The sequence below is a fragment of the Serinus canaria genome, chromosome 12, assembly GCF_022539315.1.
Source record: "Serinus canaria isolate serCan28SL12 chromosome 12, serCan2020, whole genome shotgun sequence".
NCBI classification, from domain to species: domain Eukaryota; kingdom Metazoa; phylum Chordata; class Aves; order Passeriformes; family Fringillidae; genus Serinus; species Serinus canaria.
The window spans coordinates 10,743,398-10,763,254 of record NC_066326.1 but is presented as its reverse complement, the minus strand read 5'-3'; the positions used below and the strand labels follow the sequence as shown (position 1 = coordinate 10,763,254).

At 45.1% G+C, this 19,857-nt stretch overlaps 1 protein-coding gene across 2 annotated transcripts in view; it reads left to right on the top strand.

The window, feature by feature from the left end:
• The window catches only part of CHCHD6 (coiled-coil-helix-coiled-coil-helix domain containing 6), a 109,165-nt gene extending 92,144 nt beyond the window's left edge, over positions 1-17,021 (top strand). For both annotated transcript variants that reach the window (XM_030228087.2, XM_030228088.2), the window contains one exon: positions 16,483-17,021. Coding sequence is in view for 1 of the 2 variants with exons in the window: in XM_030228088.2 (XP_030083948.2) it covers positions 16,483-16,506 (24 nt within the window). In the remaining variant the exon portion in view is untranslated. The remainder of the gene's footprint in view (positions 1-16,482) is intronic.
• The last annotated feature ends 2,836 nt before the right edge of the window (positions 17,022-19,857 follow it).

Sequence of the window (19,857 nt, the reverse complement as noted above, 5' to 3'; positions counted from 1 at the left end):
CCTCTAATTCAATCTCCCTATTTACGAGTCCAACTCGTCAATATGTTGTCACTGTTCTTTGCAGCAAGAGAAAGACTGAAGCCTTAGAACACTTCTGGAGAATATCTACAAATCCATGTGAATAGCCTAAAACATCATAATTCGTGTGGTTTCCATGGATGCCGACCATGCTGCAGTTAGGGCAGTTCTGGTGTGTTGCTCCAAATGCCACAGCAATTTCACCAGGATGCAGTATTCTTGCCTGCTGGCCCTAGACTCTGGTGGTGCTGCTGTCTGCTGTTAAATAGCTGTCTTGTGCCTGTGTGAAAGAAGGGATTCCTGCATGTGCAGCTTGAGGAAGTGGTAAAGAGTTTTAAGTTTTATTATGTACTATAAAATAATAATTCCTGATGAAATTAAGCTGTATAAAAAGATCAGGATTTTGACATCTTGTTTTGAGATGGTAAAATGCTTCTTTGTTGGCCTGGAGTTACTAAAGGTGTTGCTATCCTAGATTCTCAGTTTGCCAATGCACAGTGTAAATGTGGATGGACACTGCCTGGCTCTGGCTCTGTGTCAATCATTCCCTAAATGCCTGTTGGCATCTGAGTGACCAGCTCCTCCTGCTTAAAAGCAATCCTGCATGATTCTTCATTTTTCTAAACCATTTGCTGTCTTTAATTGAGCACTGGGAGCCATTGTGTGCATGGTGCTGCAGGATCCTTGTTGTGTAAGGGCATTGATAAATATGTATTGTGTTGTCAAGTGTTTGTAGCTACTCTGCAGGTAGTGGTGGAGGAGTGAGCTGCATACAGTTAAGAGTCCTTGTGTCTCTGAGGTCAATAAAAACAAGATGGCAGAGGGAATTGTGGGAAATGGAGCCAGCATAGCTGCCTTCAGCATCACCTGCTAATAAACCAGCTATTTATAGATCAGCTGAGGCTTTGTCAACTAGATTGTTAAATTAGTATTTGCATACTGGCCTCATGGTCTTCCACAGAAAATGTCATTTGCATTAGTGCTGGGACATGAGTGCAGCTTCCTGTGCTCCAGACACTCGAGTGTGTTTGGTCACAGTCCGTGGCTGGTAATGTGTGTTTGAAACCATTCCTGATAGATTCTTGCCTTGCAAATAAATCCTCTTCTCCCTGTAGCATCATTTTCCCATCTTTCTGTGCCTCTCATTTCTTGCAGAAAAGCTCACCTTTGTTCCCAAATGTCCGCAACTCATCATGAGGCTGATCTCGCTAGAGAGAGCGAGAGAGAGATGAGCAGCATTTCTGCATAGCAATTCCTAGTTAATCTCTGCCTCTCAGAGAGAGACTTGAATTGTTGATGGCTTGTGGGTAATTTAATAACTAGCAAACAAATAAGATGTGTAGATTGTAGCAACTTAGCCCAGATGCAAAATCCCCACACCTATTTGCATCTGTTTGAAAGAATTCTGTTATGAAGGTTTGCTTTTTTACATTTTAGCACCGGTGAAACAGCATCAGGAAGAGTTGCTGCTCAGTGAAGCTGCGTTGATCACAGCAGGCTCCACACCTGGCTAAGCAGTTTCAATCCCCTGTGTGTGTGTCTGTGTGCCTTTCAAAAGGGAAGAGTAATCTACTTGCTAGATGTGTGTCTCTCGTAGTCCTTGGACGACCTTGAGCAGTCATTTAACTGGTGTTTATTTGCCCATCTCTACCTGGGCAGATATTACTTCTGTGGTTTGGAGTGTGGAGGTTGAATGGATGTCTCAGCTTCGTTATGGATGAAAAGTGTTACTGAAATGTAAGGTATTCATACTGTCTCTTCAGACAGCTGATCAGAGTTCAGATTCACCTTCCTGTCTTGCTGCTTCTTGCTTCAAAGCCATTTGGACACTTGGATTGTGCGGGAAGTCGGAAGGCAGTAATAGCAGGGCTGTGATGCAGACAGGTGTCACAGCCTTCGCTCAGATTCACTTCTTAGCACTCACAGGGCTGTTGATAAGGTGCTGTTATGCTGGTATTGTGTTATTCTTAATCTGCCTTTGGCCTGCAAAGGGTCCATCAGCATCAGTTTCTCTGACACCTTGGCAGGCTCTCTGGGCACCTCATTACTCTTTTCAGGAAAAGAGCAGTGCAATCCTGCTCCTGTGTCCGCAGAGAGCAGAGCTCACCTGCCTGTGCCAGCCCAGTTACTGTGAGGTGAGGGCTCAGAATGAGGGCTGCAGTTTCTCTCACCAGGTACATGAAGCACATAATACCACAACAATAATACATATTTCCTGAAATTGTTCACCTTTTATTTATTCCGTTTAAGACAGCAAAACCTTGGTTTCCTCCCCTTCAAATTCTTCTCTTGGCCCACAGGAGAGGGAGTGGGACAGGCCAACTGTGGCCATGGGTTTGGGAAACCTGGAAGCTGGTTCCTTGGTGCATCAATTCCACTGACTTGGCTGTGCTTATTTCACCATTACCTTTCCATTTTAACTTTAATCCTTGCTGTAGGCAGCACCTGATTCTTACATTTTCAGATCTACCAGTTTTTTTCTGCCTTCTGCTACTATTCAGGAGAGATGGGGGTTGGGATGTGGTATTCTGCAAAATGTCAAGGTCTCTTCCTGGAGAGCTGACAGCAAAGGTGTTTTATATGTACATGGACTATCAGGATGAGACATTCCTACTCAGAAACATTGGCTGAGACAGACAGACATTCCTCCTGCCACAGAGAGACAGGCAGGCTCACTGTTGCCAAGCCTTGAAATATTTGGCATGTTTTCTATTGCCCTAGTTTTGTGGAGTTGTACCTGAAGTTTTATAAGTATATGAGAATTTTAGTTCTGTGTTTTTACTGAAAAAAAAAAAGGAAGGAATAAATAAAATACAATAAACTAACCCTCCTGCCTAGACAGAAGTGCTGTGAGAATGTGACTCAATTGCTTAAAACCAGAAGACAAATGAAATAACCCTAGTGTATTTCTAAATAGTTTCACAAGTAAACCTTGTGGTTTTGTGGGAGTTTCTGAATTTCCTCTTAGGTTTTCAATGTGTGAAAGTCTGCAGCAGGGCTTGTTTTCTTGAGTGAAGGGATATTTGCATCTCTCTAAGAGTTCACGCATCTGCAGTGTCCCCTGCAAGCAATAATGAGCTGACCAAAACAATCAGTCTCCCTGAATTAGAAGAGCCCTGTGTTCTTCAAGTTTTCTTTGCATTCTAATCTGTGGTTTTTCAGTTGTTCTAGCTTTCAAGCCTTTCTTGCAAGCAGCAGGATCTTAAATTTCAAGTGGAAGCCAAGATTTCTTGTAAGAACGTGGTTCAGGGTAGTGGTGTTTTGACATTTTCACAGTTATGTCATACATCATCACACCTCTCTATGAGCTGGCAACACCATTTACGCAGAGATGAACGTAATTATTCACAGAGGGGCCCTGTTAGAGCTTCGGACTCCCCGGCTGATCTAGAGGAGACCAACTGGCTCTGCAGGTCTGTGTCTGTCTTCCATGGGCTCACAGCAACATGCAGCTGCCTGTGCACTTCCACGTTGGCTCCATAGGCCAGTGCCAAGGCACGTGCTCCTGGAATCACCAGGGAATTCAGAGCCTCCCACTCGCACCTCCGCGTGGTCTGAGCTGAGGGACACATGCAGCCAGGCTCCCACAACAGAGGGGTTTCCAATGAAGCTGAAACACAGAGTTATTGTTTGTCCAACCCCTGGCGAATGCACAGAGCCATTGTGTGGGTCCTGAAAGCCTGGGCGCTTTATTCTCTGCAGACTGAATGGCAGCCGCGGGTAATAATAACACAAGATTAAAAAAGCCAACATTATAGGGGCATTTACAACCTGCTGAGAGAATGAAATCTCAGCAAGGCTAAGCTGTGTCTCTAGTGATCCTACCTTTTTACTGCTTGATAAGGAAATGATGGGCAGCTCTGGAGAAATGGCCACCACAGAGCAGACGAAGGGGGAGCAGGTTGGCTGTTTGAACGCTGCAGTAAGTAATGGAAAAGCTGTCTGCAAATCAAGTGACCAGCCTGTCCTTCCCCGTGCTGGCTGAGCTGGGGAGGTGTGTGCAGGCACACTGTTTTCTTCCCAGGCAGGCATCCGTGGCACTAGGATTGGTTTGCATAGTTCAGAGCCTTGTGCTTGGAGGTCTTTGGTCAGCATTGTCCAGGCTGGTGCATTGGTAGCTGTTAGCAGGTCTACTCAGGAGAATTTTCATGTGAGAAAGAGACTGACTGGAAAAGAGATGGTGGAATTAGTTTTCTGCCTGCAGGAGCAGGCACTCTTTCTGTCAACTTAAATTTAGGGAGACAATAAATATTGGGCGTCCTGAATGCAAGTTCCAGTTCTAAGTCACAGTAATGACAACTACCTGACACAATTTGAGTTCATCTGACACCTTCTTACATGTGGAGTTTTATTATTTTCAAAACAAAGAACTCCTACTCCACAGGGGGAAAAAAAGAATTTAAGGAACAGCTCCTTGTCTTCAAAATCAAGTCTTTAATTCAGTGCTGGTTTTAACAATTCTTTAACACAAATGTCTTATAAAGTTTTTTGTAAACAGCTTTGTAAGACCCACTTTACCTTTGCACACATGGAAACTGTTCTTGGTAACTCAGAGTACCAGCCTGTAGCGGGATCCTCTCAGGATAGGCCCAGGCTGCAGAATAATGATGGCAGATTAAGCCAGCCCTAACCTTGCTAGCCTTGAGTATCACCAGCAGGCTGACCCTGACAGTGCTGAGCCACAGGACTTTGTACCCACCTGTTCAGACAGGGTGTGCAGCTCTGCTCCTCAGCAGGTGTCTGAGGCAGCATCCTACATACGCGACCTTGGTCTTTGGCATTAGTGATGCAGTGAGTCGGGAACACTTGGGCACACTCGTGCATGCTACTCACACTCGCTCACACTCTTGCACACTACTCACACTCTCGCACACTCTCGCACACTTTTGCACTCCCGCACACTTTCGCACATTCTCACACACTCCTGCACGATACTCACACACACTTTTGCACACTACTCACACTCATGCACATTCTTGCACAGTCATGCACACTCCTGCACGATACTCACACACTCATGCACACTCTTGCACACTCACACTTTTGCACACTACTCACACTCATGCACTCTTGCACAGTCATGCACACTCTTGCACATTACTCACACTCGTGCACACACTCGCGCACTCGTGCACACTTGCACACTACTCACACTCGTGCACACTCACACACTCACACTTGCACATTCTCGCACACTACTCACTCTCGTGCACACTCTTGCACTCCACTCACTCTCGTGCACACTCTCGCACACTACTCACCCTCTCTCATACTCGTGCGCACTACTCTCACTCTCACACACTCACACACACTCGCACACACTCCTGCAGCCCTCCCCAGTGTGTGCATGCACATCCCAGAGCAGCCAGAGAGACACAGCTGGGATGAGATTTTGAAGTGCTGTGTAGAGCAGCTGAAGAGAGGAGGAGGAAGAGGACAGATCACGTGTATGTAGGTAAGTAGCTGCATTATCTCAGATTGTGCAAAATAGGTTTTGCTACATGGCTAGGGAAGGTGTGGTTTGATAACTGTACTTGTCCTTTCTAAAACATTCTCATCTGTTCAAGTCTCTTGCTTTGCTCATGCCAGGCAACATGGCATGGAAATTGCTGGGCCCTGGGTGCTGTTTCGAGTGTGGGATATTATGGGGATTCAGAAATTCAGAGTTCTTCATGGATTCATTTACTTGGATTAATGAATCTGTCTCTGCCTCTGTTTCCCCAAGAGTAATGTGAAGTTACTTAGGTTAGAGGGATTTATGAGCTTTTTTCTATATTGGCCATTTTGCAGAGGGTGAAATTCAGCTCAGAGGGCTCTGCAGAAGGACAAAGTATTTGAGTTTATTCTCTTATAATCCTGGCTACAGAAAATTGGCAAGTTCCTGTTTAAGGTCTCTTTGAACACAAAGTATAAGTACTCTTTGGTTTTTTTGTCCTCTTTCTTCCTGTTTATTTCTCTCTCTCTCCTTCCTTTTTATTTTTGTTTTTATTTAAAATGTTCCCTTAAACTGCAGACTGTACAGGTTGTGACCTGAAGGCTCCTCTGTGCTGGCACAGATTTGCAGAAGGCAGCTGAGGGCTTGCTTTGTTTCCACAGGTTGCAAGTTTGAATTAAATGTATGTTAGTGGTAAGGTCATTGTGGGCAGAGCGTAAAGAAGTGTTGAGTGACAGTAGAAAAGAATGGTCTAGGAGGGGGGCAGAGAGGATGTGGCTTCAACTAAATGTGATGCTTGCTTTTTTCCAGAACCTTTACAGGAGAAGCATGAATGTGTACCCAGTCCACAACTCCCTTGTCTCTTCCTACCTCACCCCCTCCCTTTTTTTCTCTCTCACCCTCTGGGGCTGCTGTTTTAGGATGAGTTGGTTCCAAACAGACGATACTTTCCAAGCAGATAAACGGACACCTAAGCAGCTGCACTGGTATCTATCATGAACAGACGTGCTGTACAGTGAGGAAAATTACAAGATGAGACTGGCATCATTTGTCATATTATAAAAAAAAAATACAAAGCTCCCCCACCACTTGAGCAGCATCCACAAGATAATTGAACAACACACTTTAAAACTGTCAGTTTCTTTTGCAGTTTCTGAATACATTTTCAAATGCTAACGTTAAGCATTCCACCTTCAGGTCCTCTGTAAAAAATGTGGTTTAGACAGATGGAAGCAGGTCTCTGTCTTGACACTGATGCAGGACTATAAATTTGCAGAGGAGGCGATAGGAGATAATTATTTGGAAGGCTTTTGTGGCTTATTCCAGTGTCTGGTAGTCTACTGGGGTGTCCTCTGAAGAGGGATAGGGACAGGTTGGAGCTAGAGAAATGCTGAGCTTGTTTTTCACTTGGTAAAGGTTTTTATTCTTGAAAGAAGCTTTTAGAATTTACACAGGAGGAGAGACTGAGAAATCAAGATGCATCTCCCAGAGTTCACCATGTTCCCTTCATTTGCTCAGACCCATGGTTCAGTTGTAGGGCATTTTATCTCCTGGTCTCTTCATTGCACTGATTGAGCTGGATGCCAGCAGGCAGCTACTCAGAGCAGATCCCTGCTGCCCAGGGACTGACTGTGACAGTGCCATGCTCAGGGCACCTGAGCTTGCAGCTTCCCACAGGTGCTGCCTGGGTGTGCCTGTGGTTGGGCATCTCCAGCTGATCTCACAGCCGAGCGTCTCCGTAGCCTCCCGATGTGTTACAGCCTCTCTATCCTGATCCATGGCTCATGCCCGGCAGGAGCACCCAGTGCTCTCCAGTCTGGGCTGCACATTCCCTACCCAGTGCTTCCCACTCCTTGATCTTGTCAAAGGGGAGTGGCACAGTGAAATGTTTAGTGTTTCTTGACTTCTGAAACCTCGGTCCAAGAGGTGTGGCTCAGTGATTTGACTGTCTCGGTTCAAGTCATTAACATTTCAAAAGGGCTGTTAATTCTGTCTGGTTGCCTGAACTTGGTAGAAGATTGTCTAATTGGGGCTTGCTGAAGGCCAGCCAACCAGACTTTTCTTCCTTGAGATCTAATCAGATCTTGCAGCTCCTGGGACCAGATATTTCAAGATACTTGAAAATTGGCAAGAGTTAGACATATAATTAATTCTTTACAATCTGATACTTAAATACTGTAAATGCTCAGTCAGCAATAAGCTTCTGGTGCAGGAGAGTTCAGTGCTGAGTCAAACGGGCTGATTCTGCTGAAATAATCTCAGTTTCTGGTTTATACCTGGGTAGGGGAGGATAGTCTTCCAAAACAATTTTTTTCCTCTGTTTAATTTTACCTGTAGGTGCCCCTAGTCTTTGGTAGGTGTTTCACAAAAACAGGTAGGAGTCAAATCTCACATCTATCTGCAAACAGACCTGAGAATTCTCAGTTTTGACTCTCTAGTTGCTGGTTGTTGCCTCTTCAGCCAGAAGGAAAGGAGAGCGACATCTACACCCATGTGGGTGAGATGAATACAGCTATCACACAAATAAAATTACTGGCTGCTGAGTAGCAACAGCTTAATGAAAATGTGAAGTGTTAAACAAATAAAGCCAGTCAAGCTCATAATACTTCTGTGTGGAATTTCACTGTATCACTGAACAAAAATAGAATTAGTCATAGAAAAAGGATATCTGGAGAAGTCTCTGCCTGCCTCTGTTCTTGGTGTATGAAGCCAGACTACACAGGATTGAGCCATACTTTAAATGCGGACATGATACCCTGACCCAAAGAGGAATTCTCTTTATCCAGAGCAGGAGCCTGCTAAAGCAAGACAGAAAGGAACAAGATAAAGCACCAGATTTCCTCTGAAGCCTAAATGCAAATTGTACAGAGGAATGGATCCCTTGAGAACTGAATTTTTGCATTTCTTTAGCATCTTCTCTTGGTGAATAATTATCATACCTCTGTGTGGTTGGTAAGTGGCATTACTGTTAGGTACAGAAAGGGAAACTGAGATGGGGATTTATTTCAGCTGCTGGAAGAAGATGGGAGGTGACTGACAGTAGAGCATAGGACTGGCTTATGCACTCTAGGCAGTGCTCACCCTCCTGGAGTGCACAGAGAAACATCAGGGTTTAGTAACACTGGCAAGCACCTGGTGAAATCCCCAGTCTGCGAATTTAACAACCGCTGTTGAGGTCCCATGTCAGAGGCACAGACAGTGCCATACCTGCCATGATGCAGTGAGTCGGGAACACTTGGGCACAAACAGCGTTTTCAGCTGTTTGTGCTCTACCCAAGGACTGGACTTTCCTGTGCTTCCATCTTCATGAAAATTTCTGGAGTTAAAGACATGCTCATTAGAACTAGTGCAGGTTAGTAATACATCCTGGGATGAGTTCTGGAAAGACAAAATGCAGTATGTAAATCTGGAATCAGCTTGGGAAGAAGCCCTGCAGCCAAGGAGCTGCTATATTTGCCTCCAAACAAAATTACATCCTCTTTCCCTGGCTTCTCCCATCTGTCTGTGTGGGGCTGTGAACAGTCAGTGAATGGGATGGGATGATCCCTAGGATTTGGGAGGACACCTGGGGCTGCTCCTTCTATCTCCTGTCTCTCTCTTCCTCCACCTGCACCCTGATGGCATTTCTTCACAAATAAAGCACATCTCAGCTAGGCTTGGTTTCAAGTTGTGTGGAGTCACTGGTGTATTGAAGGTTTTGTGTCTGGGTCACATGGAGCTTTAATACACTGGGGAATTAGAAATGTTTTAGGAGTTTAAACTCTTAAGTGCCTTTATTTTTCTGGGTGACCTTGTGAAACTTCCTTTCATCAGACCTGTATCTTGCTGTCCTGCTGCCTTTATCTAATTTGTTTTCTTGTGTATGTTACTGACATCCAGTGAAGTGTAATTTGTTTGAGAAGTGGCACTTATAACAAGGATGCTGCTAGTAATCCCTGCATTGAATCCCTCTATACACAATGTTCCAGGAATAATTAAAGTCACAAACTTCAGTCTTGAGGGATGCACAGGGGAAACCTATCCTGAAATGAGGCTTGCTGTATCTGACTTTTCTACTTCCAGTGTTGTTTAGTGCTGTAGCATCTGCTATTTTTGTTCCAGGACTGAAGTAGATTTAAGAGGAAGTCTGACATCCTGAATTTACACGTCCTAACAACAGTGTTCATCAGTCAGTCTTCTTACTATGTCCCTTCTCTACCCCTTCTCTCTATTAATTTTCCTCAATAGTCTGCAGGGATCATTTGCCAGCCTGATTCAAATTCCTGCACTTCCCTGGCATCTTGTTTTATAACATCTTGCATCATGTACTTTCCATTTCTGTAATCCATTTAATCCAGGATACTGAGATGGCTTTGCAGGTATTTATTGCATTTCTTTCTTCCTCGTGTAAGGAGGTAACAGGTCATTTATACAACTTAATCCAAAGTCTCTTGGCTTCTGAGGTTATTTTTTCCTTTTATTTTCCCACTGATTATTCTGGAGGCTGGTAGCAAGAGCAGGATAGACAGTGTGGAGAAGTTGCCAATGTTTGTGTCTGTTGTTTCATTACATTGTGCCCAGAGCATGGCTTGGCAGCTCAGCAGTTAAACCCCTGCAGCCAATGTCCCCCAGCAAATAATGTTGCCTCGCCTTAATTTTTGGAAGTGTTGGACTTAGGGTTTGAAATAATGAAATACTGTTGCATCAGTAAGTGGTTTTCCATTCCTTTTGGCTCTGGAAGCGGATATTCACAGTTGGGTGAAGTTCATTTTAATCCTCACAAAACCAGAGCTGGATTTGTACAAGTTTTCATTGTTCTGCTTTAGAAACACTCTGTGCCTTCTGGATTCCTTTATCCCTCCCAGGGGCTAATCCACGAGCTTGCAAAACACTTGGGGTGACTCTAGTTGCAGGATGGAGGGGCATCCAGTGTTATCTCCTTTGCCTCCTGTGTTGCCTTCCACCACTCAGTCCAGAAAGGCACAGTAGTGTTTGGAGTGTGCAGTTCCTGATGTGTACAGATAGTGGGATGTAATTACCTTCCTCTGAGATACAGTCATTACACTGGCTGTAAAGAGAGAGGGTCACAGTCCTAATGGGAAATGATTTTAAAGCAATCTTGACCAAGTCTAGTGGAGCCATTTCAGAGCACTTAAAACTCAGCCAGTCCTTCATGGCACTTGTGATATGTCCACTTCATGCAGCGAGAGGCATTGGGATTAACACTTGTTGAGGGATAAAGAAAATCCATGATAAACTGCAGCATTGGCTTTGGGCAAGCATTGTGTGCTGCCACAGGGGAAAGGCACAGACAGAGCCTGGCTTTGATTATTATTGTTCTTGATACTGATTTGGAAAACACAAGGCTCTCACAGAAGCAATAAGCCAGAAGTCATGAAATCTGCCACCTTGGGCTTCCTGTGCTACAAGAGCTGCTCCTCTGTCCCCAGGCTTTATTCCTGCAGGGGCAAGAGGATTGTTCCCATTTCCCCAGCAGGTAGCTGGGCAGATAGGGTCCCCAGATCAGAGCAGATCACTGGTGGGTGCACTATTGGTTTACCTGGGAAGGTCAGGCTTCAAAAATGTTCTGTCTTACAAGGCAAATTTGGTCAGAGGTTGTTTAATAGCAAATACTAGTTTGTGTTATGTTAGAGAAAGACAGGCTTTGGTGCACTGGGGTGCGTGCTGGGGTTGTGCTCAGTAGCAAGGTGAGCAGAAAGATTTCAGCAGAGCTGATGGAAGGTGGCAGTCAGCAGTTGTAGGTCATATTGAGGGGCTCTGGCAGGTCTGTTGGGATCAGACCAGGACTAAAAAGCAAACACCACTTCACATAAGCAATTTTCTGTATCTCAATCCTGTACAGAAGCACAATACCCAGAGCTGTGCAGGTTAGCAAGGCTCTAAGCTGGTACCTGGGAGAGCAAGAATAACTTGTAGTGAAATGCTTTATGTCTGATTTTCATCCTTTGAGCTCCTCTGTAATGTTATTGGAAAACAAAAATTGTTTAAATAATGGAGCAGACTCGATGAAATTGTGCAGTGATGCAGAAGGGTTGAGGAAGGGTTATTCCTTTCTTCCCATTACTTTTCTCCTGCTGCCTTGCCTCCCGAGCGTGGGTGGAATCTACGTGTCAGGCGCTAGCGACATCAGCCTGGCCCGGTGGCTTTTCTTAATGGCAAGGATGAGATTAAATGCAATTAACATCGATTGAGCAAAAACTGCCCTGGGTTTGTATGTGGATTAATTAACAGTCATCCTTTCAGCAGCAGCCCTTTGCAGAGCCGTGTTTGTTCCTCCTGGCCCCACACTTTTCTAGCACATGTCCAAAATCAAAAGCACTGAGCTTGTTCCCTACTGCGACATCTGGGGTTACCAGCTCAGCAGGGAGGTGCAGCCCCCCAACCAGGATGATTTTTTGTGCAGTCTGCTGACTGCAGAGCTGCTCAGTCAGTGGCAAAATATTTCCTGTTAAGCAAAGCTAATGACGGGAGCTCTCTGCAAGTTAGAACAATGATCAGAGCAACTGTCTGGAGGAAATCAATGTTATAATGCATGAACAAACAGGTGAGTCTCAGAACAGCTGGAGATTAGTTGTGCTGGTAAATAACTTTGTATTCGGGTGATGCAAAGCAATGGGGAGGTGTCGAGGCAGAGCAAAGCAAGCAGTGGCCTCTTGTGAGCTCAAGGAGAGGGAGGAGGAAACCAAAAAGACTCTTTCTGTTCCTAGCACTGTGTTGGTGGGGTATGTAGACCAGGAGACTTCCATGTGAAAGCACTTTCTGGGGTGTTCTGACAAAGCATCTGGTGAGTTTTCTGAAAAGCATCTTTTCTGCTGTCAAGCCAACTTTGAAGACACCATCTGGGGAAGTAGCCAAGAAGTCATTGGGTGAACTTGCCTGCTTTGCAAAACTATTGACACCAGTACAGAGAAGAGGGAAAACAAAACTCTCTTCATAGCTTTTTGAATTAATGTTTTTTGTTGTTGCCAAGCATGCTCCTGGCCCTCCTTATTCCAGTCCCAAGGACAGCAACTGTTGGACTCCTAAAGGATGAGAGAGACAGAGAGGCTTTTCTGTGCAATAACTATATGGCACAGAAGTGCTGTGATCCATTAGTCAGCACAGCTGCTCCACAAAATAGCCAATACTCTGAGTGTAACAGAACAAATTGCACATAACCAAAAAATACCTACAGCATACATCAAAACAGAGTGACTCAAATGTCCCTTGCAGTGCTTTGGGGTGCTAATAGCCCTGCAACAAATGCCTCATCCAGTGTAAAGGCCTTGAACACCCATCTTAGGGCAGGTCAGGATTTTTGTATTTTGTTTGTGCCTCTTTCCACACTAACTGAGATGAAAAAGTTGTGTGGTCACGTTGCTGAGGTCTGCTGTGTGCCAACAGGTATTGTGATGTTGAGAGCTGCCTGCACACAGCAGGGAACTAGGAACTATGGAGATTAATTTCTACTTTGTCACTGACACTCCAAATGCACCGAGTCATTTATCATGGGGATCTGCTTTCTGATTTCTTCATAGCTGCACAGGGCCCATATGTGTGAGTGCTGTGGTGCAACTGCTTAAAGGGATGTTAAAACAAAGGCAGGGCATGTGGTGGAGGGAACTTGCAGGGTTTACCCTGTGAGACTAACGCTGGTTAAATAAATATGTCTTAACACAGCTGAGGCTTGGCAAACAGTGTCTCTGGCAAGCACTGAGGGAGGAAGTTCTTCATGGTCTGGCTTTTCAAGGAGGGAGATTCCTTCTCTGGCTGAGAGCCTCCAGCAAGGCCAAGAGCCGAGGCACAGAGCTGGCCAGCGACTGGGGGAGGTGGAGAGGATGCTGCAGATCCACCAGGCAGCCCCAAGCTTCTGCACTGGGATGCAGACTGAGGAAGAAGGAACAGGACAGAGGAACAGATGCATTAGAAAATCTTGCTGAAGCTTGCTTGCCCCAGTGCTAGTACCAGGGCCTCAGCTCTGTTAGAGGACAAGGACTGTGTTGGGCATTGACTGGACTCCCTTCTCAGCAGGGGTGAGATTTGTGGAGCAGATCTACTTGCAGAGCTCAGCCCTTTCTCCTCACTCAACTGGAACCAGAACTGGAAAGCTACTGGCTTTCCCACAGGGGCTGCAAAGTGGCAGGCTGTGTCAGCTAAGCAGCCCATTCTGACTGCAGTTAGCTCCTGAGCAGGGTGCCACAGTGGTGGAAGAACATGAGTTAGTGACTCAAAGGTCCCATTTGCTGTGAGAGGCATGGAAGAAAACAAGTGCTGTATGCCCTCCAGCTGGACTTGCTGTCAGGACTGAAGAGATTGCCATCTCTGTTTGTGCTGATGAGGAATTTGCCTTTGTATGGACATTGTTCTGATATGTAGAGGCAGTGGGCTGGAGCTCATCCAGACTGGAACCTGGTCTCTCCCTGGACTGCCTTGGCAGTGGCATTAAAAATAAGCTGCCCTCCCTATGCAAGAAGGGCACGGTTCCCTCTCATCAGACTGAGGGTGTGATGCAATCTCCAGGGCTGTGCATCTCTGACTTCTTGTTCTGCTAAGACTGCAGCAAAGACCAGCTAATGCCAGCTGTGGGGCAGTCATTTTTTGACCAGGCACCAAAACTTTTCAGTCTGAGCCTCAACTGCATTAACTGGTAGTATCCTGTCTGGTGAGAACAGTGATTGCAAACTGCCTGGGCTTGTTGCCTGTTCATCCTGTCTGGTGCATATGCAATGATAAGGGCATGGAGAAGAGCTAAAGCTTCTCCTTCCTTTCCTGGCTCCTTCTGCTCAAGGTAAGTGCTGTAGAAACCTGGTAGCATCTTCCAGAAAGATTCCAGGTTGGAAGAAAATGAAGGGGTGCCGAGTCTGCATTGGCATGGTTGCAAAGCTATGTGGGCAGAGTGGGTTTAGTCTGAGTTAGGGTGTCCCTCAGCCCATCAGTTCTGGGTCCAGGCTCACTGTGCAAAGGCTTTTGAGGAGGTTTAGTCATTTGGAGTGAGATAGAACCTGTTTTTGCATAAGGAATGTTTATGAGCCTCCAGCTCAATGCATACCTGGTATGTGGGTAGGTTAGGCTGGAAGGAAGTCATTGAGGTTAAGAATTGGCTGTTTTCATTTTCTCCTGAAATAAGTTAAAATATCATAGAATCATAGAATGGTTTAGTCTGGAAGAGACCTTAAAGATCATCTATTTCCAGCCCCCCTGCCATGGGTAGGGACACCTGCAACTAGGTGTGGTTGAAATATGTAGTTATGATTTTGAACATGAAATTGTGTAACTCTGATATTCTTCAAAAAGTGTTTAAAAAGAGAGGTTTTACTGTCTTCCAGAAGGGTTAACCACAGAGTAGGCACAGAAGTGATTTTGGTTTGTTTTCTTTTTTTTCACAAAATGTAGCATTCCTGGACACTTTACTGAAGTGTTACAATGTGAATACAGCAAATTACTTCATTGCAAAATTGATCGTGAGTTGTTACTGCTTCATTCATTGCAATTTCAGTGAGTGCTATTGGAGTTTTTGAAATATATTGCTCTGTGCATAACTTTTAAGTCACTAATGATGAGAAAAATTACCTGGGAAATTAGAGTCAGTGGAGTATTATTGATGGTTCATTTGTCAGATTTCTGCATAACCTTTGTCTAAATAATTTGGTGTACAATTTTCTCTTTATTCTTGAGTTCTTTGAAGCTTTTCCAGTTCATTGTTGTCAGAGATGGGGCTGTCTTTGGAGATTCAAGGCCAGCATTTTCAGTCTACGTTGGCCATGTGTCAGCCAATATCAGCCTGCTGTGCAGAAGCAGCCCAAATGACATCCTCACCTTCTGACAGGGTGTGCTAGCATCATTATTTTGTGATGTTTTCCATTCTGATTCACACTGAAGACAGCTAAGTTCCTCTCCTCAGAAAGACAAATATCTGGAGAGTAGAACTGAGCTCAAATACAGCCCTAATAAAAATGGGCAATGAGACTGTATGCAGTGAAGTGTTCATTAATCTTTCTCTAGTTGGCTTTAGCTGGGTCCTCCTAACATGGATGAGTACTGTCTGCTCTGCAAAAGGAGCCTGCATGTATCCAGCCTGTTGGTGGGCTTGCCCTCTGTGATCCTGCTGTTCCTGTAGCACTGACACAACCATGCCACAGCTGATTGCCCACACTGGGAAGGGGGATCCAGCACTGATTTCTCAGATCCTCAGAGGGAGAGGTGTTAAAGCTGGTGTCATGTGTGTTCTCATCCACTGCTGATGGCATTGTTGATTTCTTTGACTTTATTGATGCGATAAGATAAAATTAGAAAGAGACCACAGCAGACTTTGCAATCTCCATCCTAAAAATTTCCCAATTGGAAGCTTTCTGTCTTATAATAACCCTCAGAAGTTCACAGCTCATATGCAGATACCTGCAGAATCTGAGGAGATACCACTTAGTAGGTTTCTGTGGGGACAAAGCAGATCTGATTTTGCTTTGAATTTTGGGAAGGCTTGGGTCTTAACAGGATAAAGGCTGTCAGATATGTCAGGAGTTAGGGCGGTCTCTGAGTCCCCATCTTTCTTCTTCCCACTTCTCTGGTGGTCTTATATTGATCCTGTACCAGGATGAGAGAATGGGGGAGCATGTGTGTGTATGTGTGTCTCTGTGTGTGTGTGTGTGTGTGTTTGTGTTTGATGGCAGCTAATCAAAGTGCTCCTATGTCCTCCTACACTGAGGCAGGACTTAGTGTTGGGGTTGCAATCATTCACTGCTCCAAGGCTTACTTGGTGCCACAGCTGTTCTCTGCCACTCTAGGCCACTGGATTTACAATCCTGATTGTTGCAACTGACCACGTGCTCTTGATCACAGAATCAGCCTTATGTTTGGCATCATGAGCTGCTTTCTTGCTTCCACACTCCTCTCCCCTTGAATATCTTGTGTTTTACAGTAGGTGAAGCCTGAAGATTTTTCTGAGAGATTTTCACCCTGCCAGTGCTACTCTTTCATTTCTGTTGTTAACATTCCCATGTCAACAGCTGCATAACTAGCTTACTGTCTTTTCCTTTTGCCTCCTTTTTCTCCAGGAGCTGTTTGTTAATTCTGGATAAACATCATCTGCCAGAGAGCAGAGGACAGGGACCATGGACACCCTTGGAACCTCCAGCATCCCTCTGGACAGACACTGACCAAAACCAGTGCCTTCTGCCCTCCATGACCAAGAAAATACAACATGATTCCTCTACTAGCTGCCTGCATGTATCAGTCTCTGTGGGTGTTCCTGGGGTTGGGAGAAGGGTCCCAGGAGCAGGGGATGCTGTAGTTTCTTTTCATTGTTTTGCAATGTGTTGACCCTGGGTGCTTCCAGCATAGCTTTTAGCTTAGGGTATTGCTCCAACACAAGCCTGGTTCACCCCATTCTAACTTTGGCTTCACCAACATCTGAGTTTCAGGAGCTGTTGCCTCTGTTTGTTTGCTCTGGAGAGAGGCGTCCCAAGTATTTGGAAGTAACCCTGAGTAGCTTGTTAGGATTAACTGTTCCTAGCATGCTCCCATTGGTTACACCAGCAGGCACATTCCTTCCCTTCCAAGGTTCCCTCCTAAACAATAAAGTGTTTAACAGTCACTGTGTGCTGTGAGGTATTTCAGTCCCTTGAGTTTGTAAACTGCTGTTTTCTGCCTATTGCCAATGCCAACAAAAACTCCAACTGAGTGTGAGGAATAGCAGTATTTCAAGTCACAGTTTATAAATCACAAAACTTGTTCATTTTGGTCCCAGGATGACTGCCTTGTTTGAAAGTACTTGGTTACAAAGTCCTGGCTGAAGGGAACTGATGGTGTGGAATCATACTGGAAAAACCTTTGCCTGCTGACTGCAGAGCCCAAATTTTCTTTCTTTTCACAAGCTCTTGTGTGCAGTTCCTGCTGTGTCTGCCATAAACCACTGTCCCTTTCATCCTTGTGCTCTGTGTTGAGCTCTCCTTGCTGTATGAGGAATGGAGGAAGCTTGGTGTCTCTGGAATTTTATTCTCCTAGAGGTAGGTGTGGCAGAATTGCAGAAGGCCTGTCAGCAAACCAGGGGAGCAGGTCTGCTTTGGTAGCCTGATTCCTTTTCTCTGGGTACAGCTTCTGTCTGGCAGCATTAGCTTCCTCTGTCCTCTCTGACTGTATCTGACAGTTTTTGAAGAATGTGAACATGGATTTTTGGAGGTCGTGTCAGAGTTTAATGCAGTGTTTATGAAAATGGATGAGGGGGGCTGAGAATTGTTTTCTGTGTTATATTCTGCTTCGTCTCTTTTTTCTTTAGACAGCAACTTAGTGCTTTACATCTCCATTAAAGCAACAAAATGCCTTTCCTTCTTATTGAGAGCTGATGCCACAACACTTTTCATCCTCAGAAGTGATGTTTGCTTACGCATGGCTTATCTCTCTTAGTCTCAGATCTTGCAAAAATTCCAGCTCTGCATCTTTGTGTAGACCAAACTTGCTGTCCTAAGGGAGGAAGAACAAGTTTTCCAAAGGACAATAAGTGCCCTCAGATCTGTTGGAGGAGTACTGGGTGGGCTTTTGCTGCTACTGCCATGCCAGCTTTTGGATCTGCTTGGGATAGCCACAGAACTTCTGACTCTGCAGGCAGAGATTTAGAGCACCAAGGTCTGTCCCTGACTAGGTTTGAAATTATTGTTGGTCTGAAGAGAAAAGTATGTATTTTGTCTCTTCCTCATTTTCCTCTTGCCCCTATCCAGCATTGCCTTGCATGAGTAATTTGCATGTTATTATTTCAGTTGCCCTAAATTGGGGGGGACTGTGATGCCAGGGCTGATTATTTGGTGGCGCTGGGTAATTTTCTCTGTTAGGCAACTGTAATACATTTTCATGTTCTTTTATAATGAGCTTTATTTACCAAATTGGCAATTCCTCTGTTGAGAAATAACTGATTACAGCATTCAGGGAGTTGCTGTCATCTCAAGATACACAGGTGTCTGTGGAACATAAACAGATGTGATCATTCAGACAGTGAATTCGATGGGGGTGGGGGGTGGAATCAGCCATAAAATCATAAATGGAACAGCTACAGCTAATGTTGGCCAGGTGCACTGCGGCTGTGGGCAGCCCAACAAGGACAAAGTGGCACTCAAAGGCCATCCAGTACCTCCAGATGAGGGACTGCTTGATTATTAGCTGAAAATACTCCTCTTACCTGTCGCTGCACTTCAATATTGGCTTGCCTAACTCTGTCTCCAAAAGTTTCTGAGGACAGACAGACATTTGTGGCACAGCCTTGAAGTGAGAAACTCCTCTGTCCTGCTGTGTTGGGTTTGATTTTATCTTGCTCTGTGCTAAATGTCTACAAACTTCTTGGTGATCACGTCCGTGGGGACTGTGGCCACATCTGCCTTTCAGCAGTCCCTTTCCTTTGGTGTTTCCTAGTGCCCAGGAGCAATTTTGTTGCTGCTGTTGCCCTAATCACCAGCTCAGACACCTGAGCCTGGGGGAAAATACAATCACCAGGGATGTCAATAGGAAACTGCTGAAGATGAAATTCAGTTGCAGAGTCTCAGCTTCTATCCAAGGAAAAAATGTGCAGGTAGCAGAGCTTCTTGAGTGAATGTTTTCTCTTCCCCTTCATCTTTGCTGCTCCTGTAGTCCCAAGGCCCCTGAAAAGAAGGAAGGAGTCCTGCACCTTCTCCTAGGCTCCCTCTCCTTGTTTCCCCTTTGACTCCTTGTGGGATATTCAGAGCAATTTTTTTTCTGTGCAAGATTGTGACAGCAGGTGTCAGTTATGCTCCAGAGTGGCGGAGATCATTATTCCTGGAGCCTGGTGTCCAGTGTTGAATGGATGTCCTTTCCACACCACTACCACCACAGCTGGCACTAATGGACAGCTGGGACAGCAGGATAAACAAGGTCTGAATCCATTGTGGAAGCTGAATTAGAGGCAGTTTCCTCCAAAGGCAGCTTTGAGGTGGGGTAGAGGCAGCCAGCCACGCTGTCTGTGCTGCATGTGCTAGATAAAAAGCAGCTCTTTTGTGGCCAGGAATACCTGTTTCACCAACTAAAACCAAACCTTCCTGTGGCCAGGTGCAGCACAGTGCTCCCTTCAGCTGAGCAGTGCATGTCCATTTTGCCTGCCTGCTTATTGCAGTTCTCTGCAAGCTGGCTAATTTTGTGTACAAATGCATCCGGTGATTTGGATGCAATGCGCACAATTGGGGTAATTTCATGTGAAAATACAGCTTGCAGAGTGCCTGCTTTAAGAGTATGAATTGTTTTAAAACTTGCCAGATGAATGGAAAGAACAACCTTTTTATTCATGCATAATTTCTTAGCATTGCAGGAAGGGAAAAGAACAAAACCAGAGAAGTTAGAAAATATACAGGAAATAACAGAACTGATAAAAAATTTCCAGTGGGCCACAGTAGCTCTGTAAATGAAACATTCAACAAGCAGCACTTTGAGAT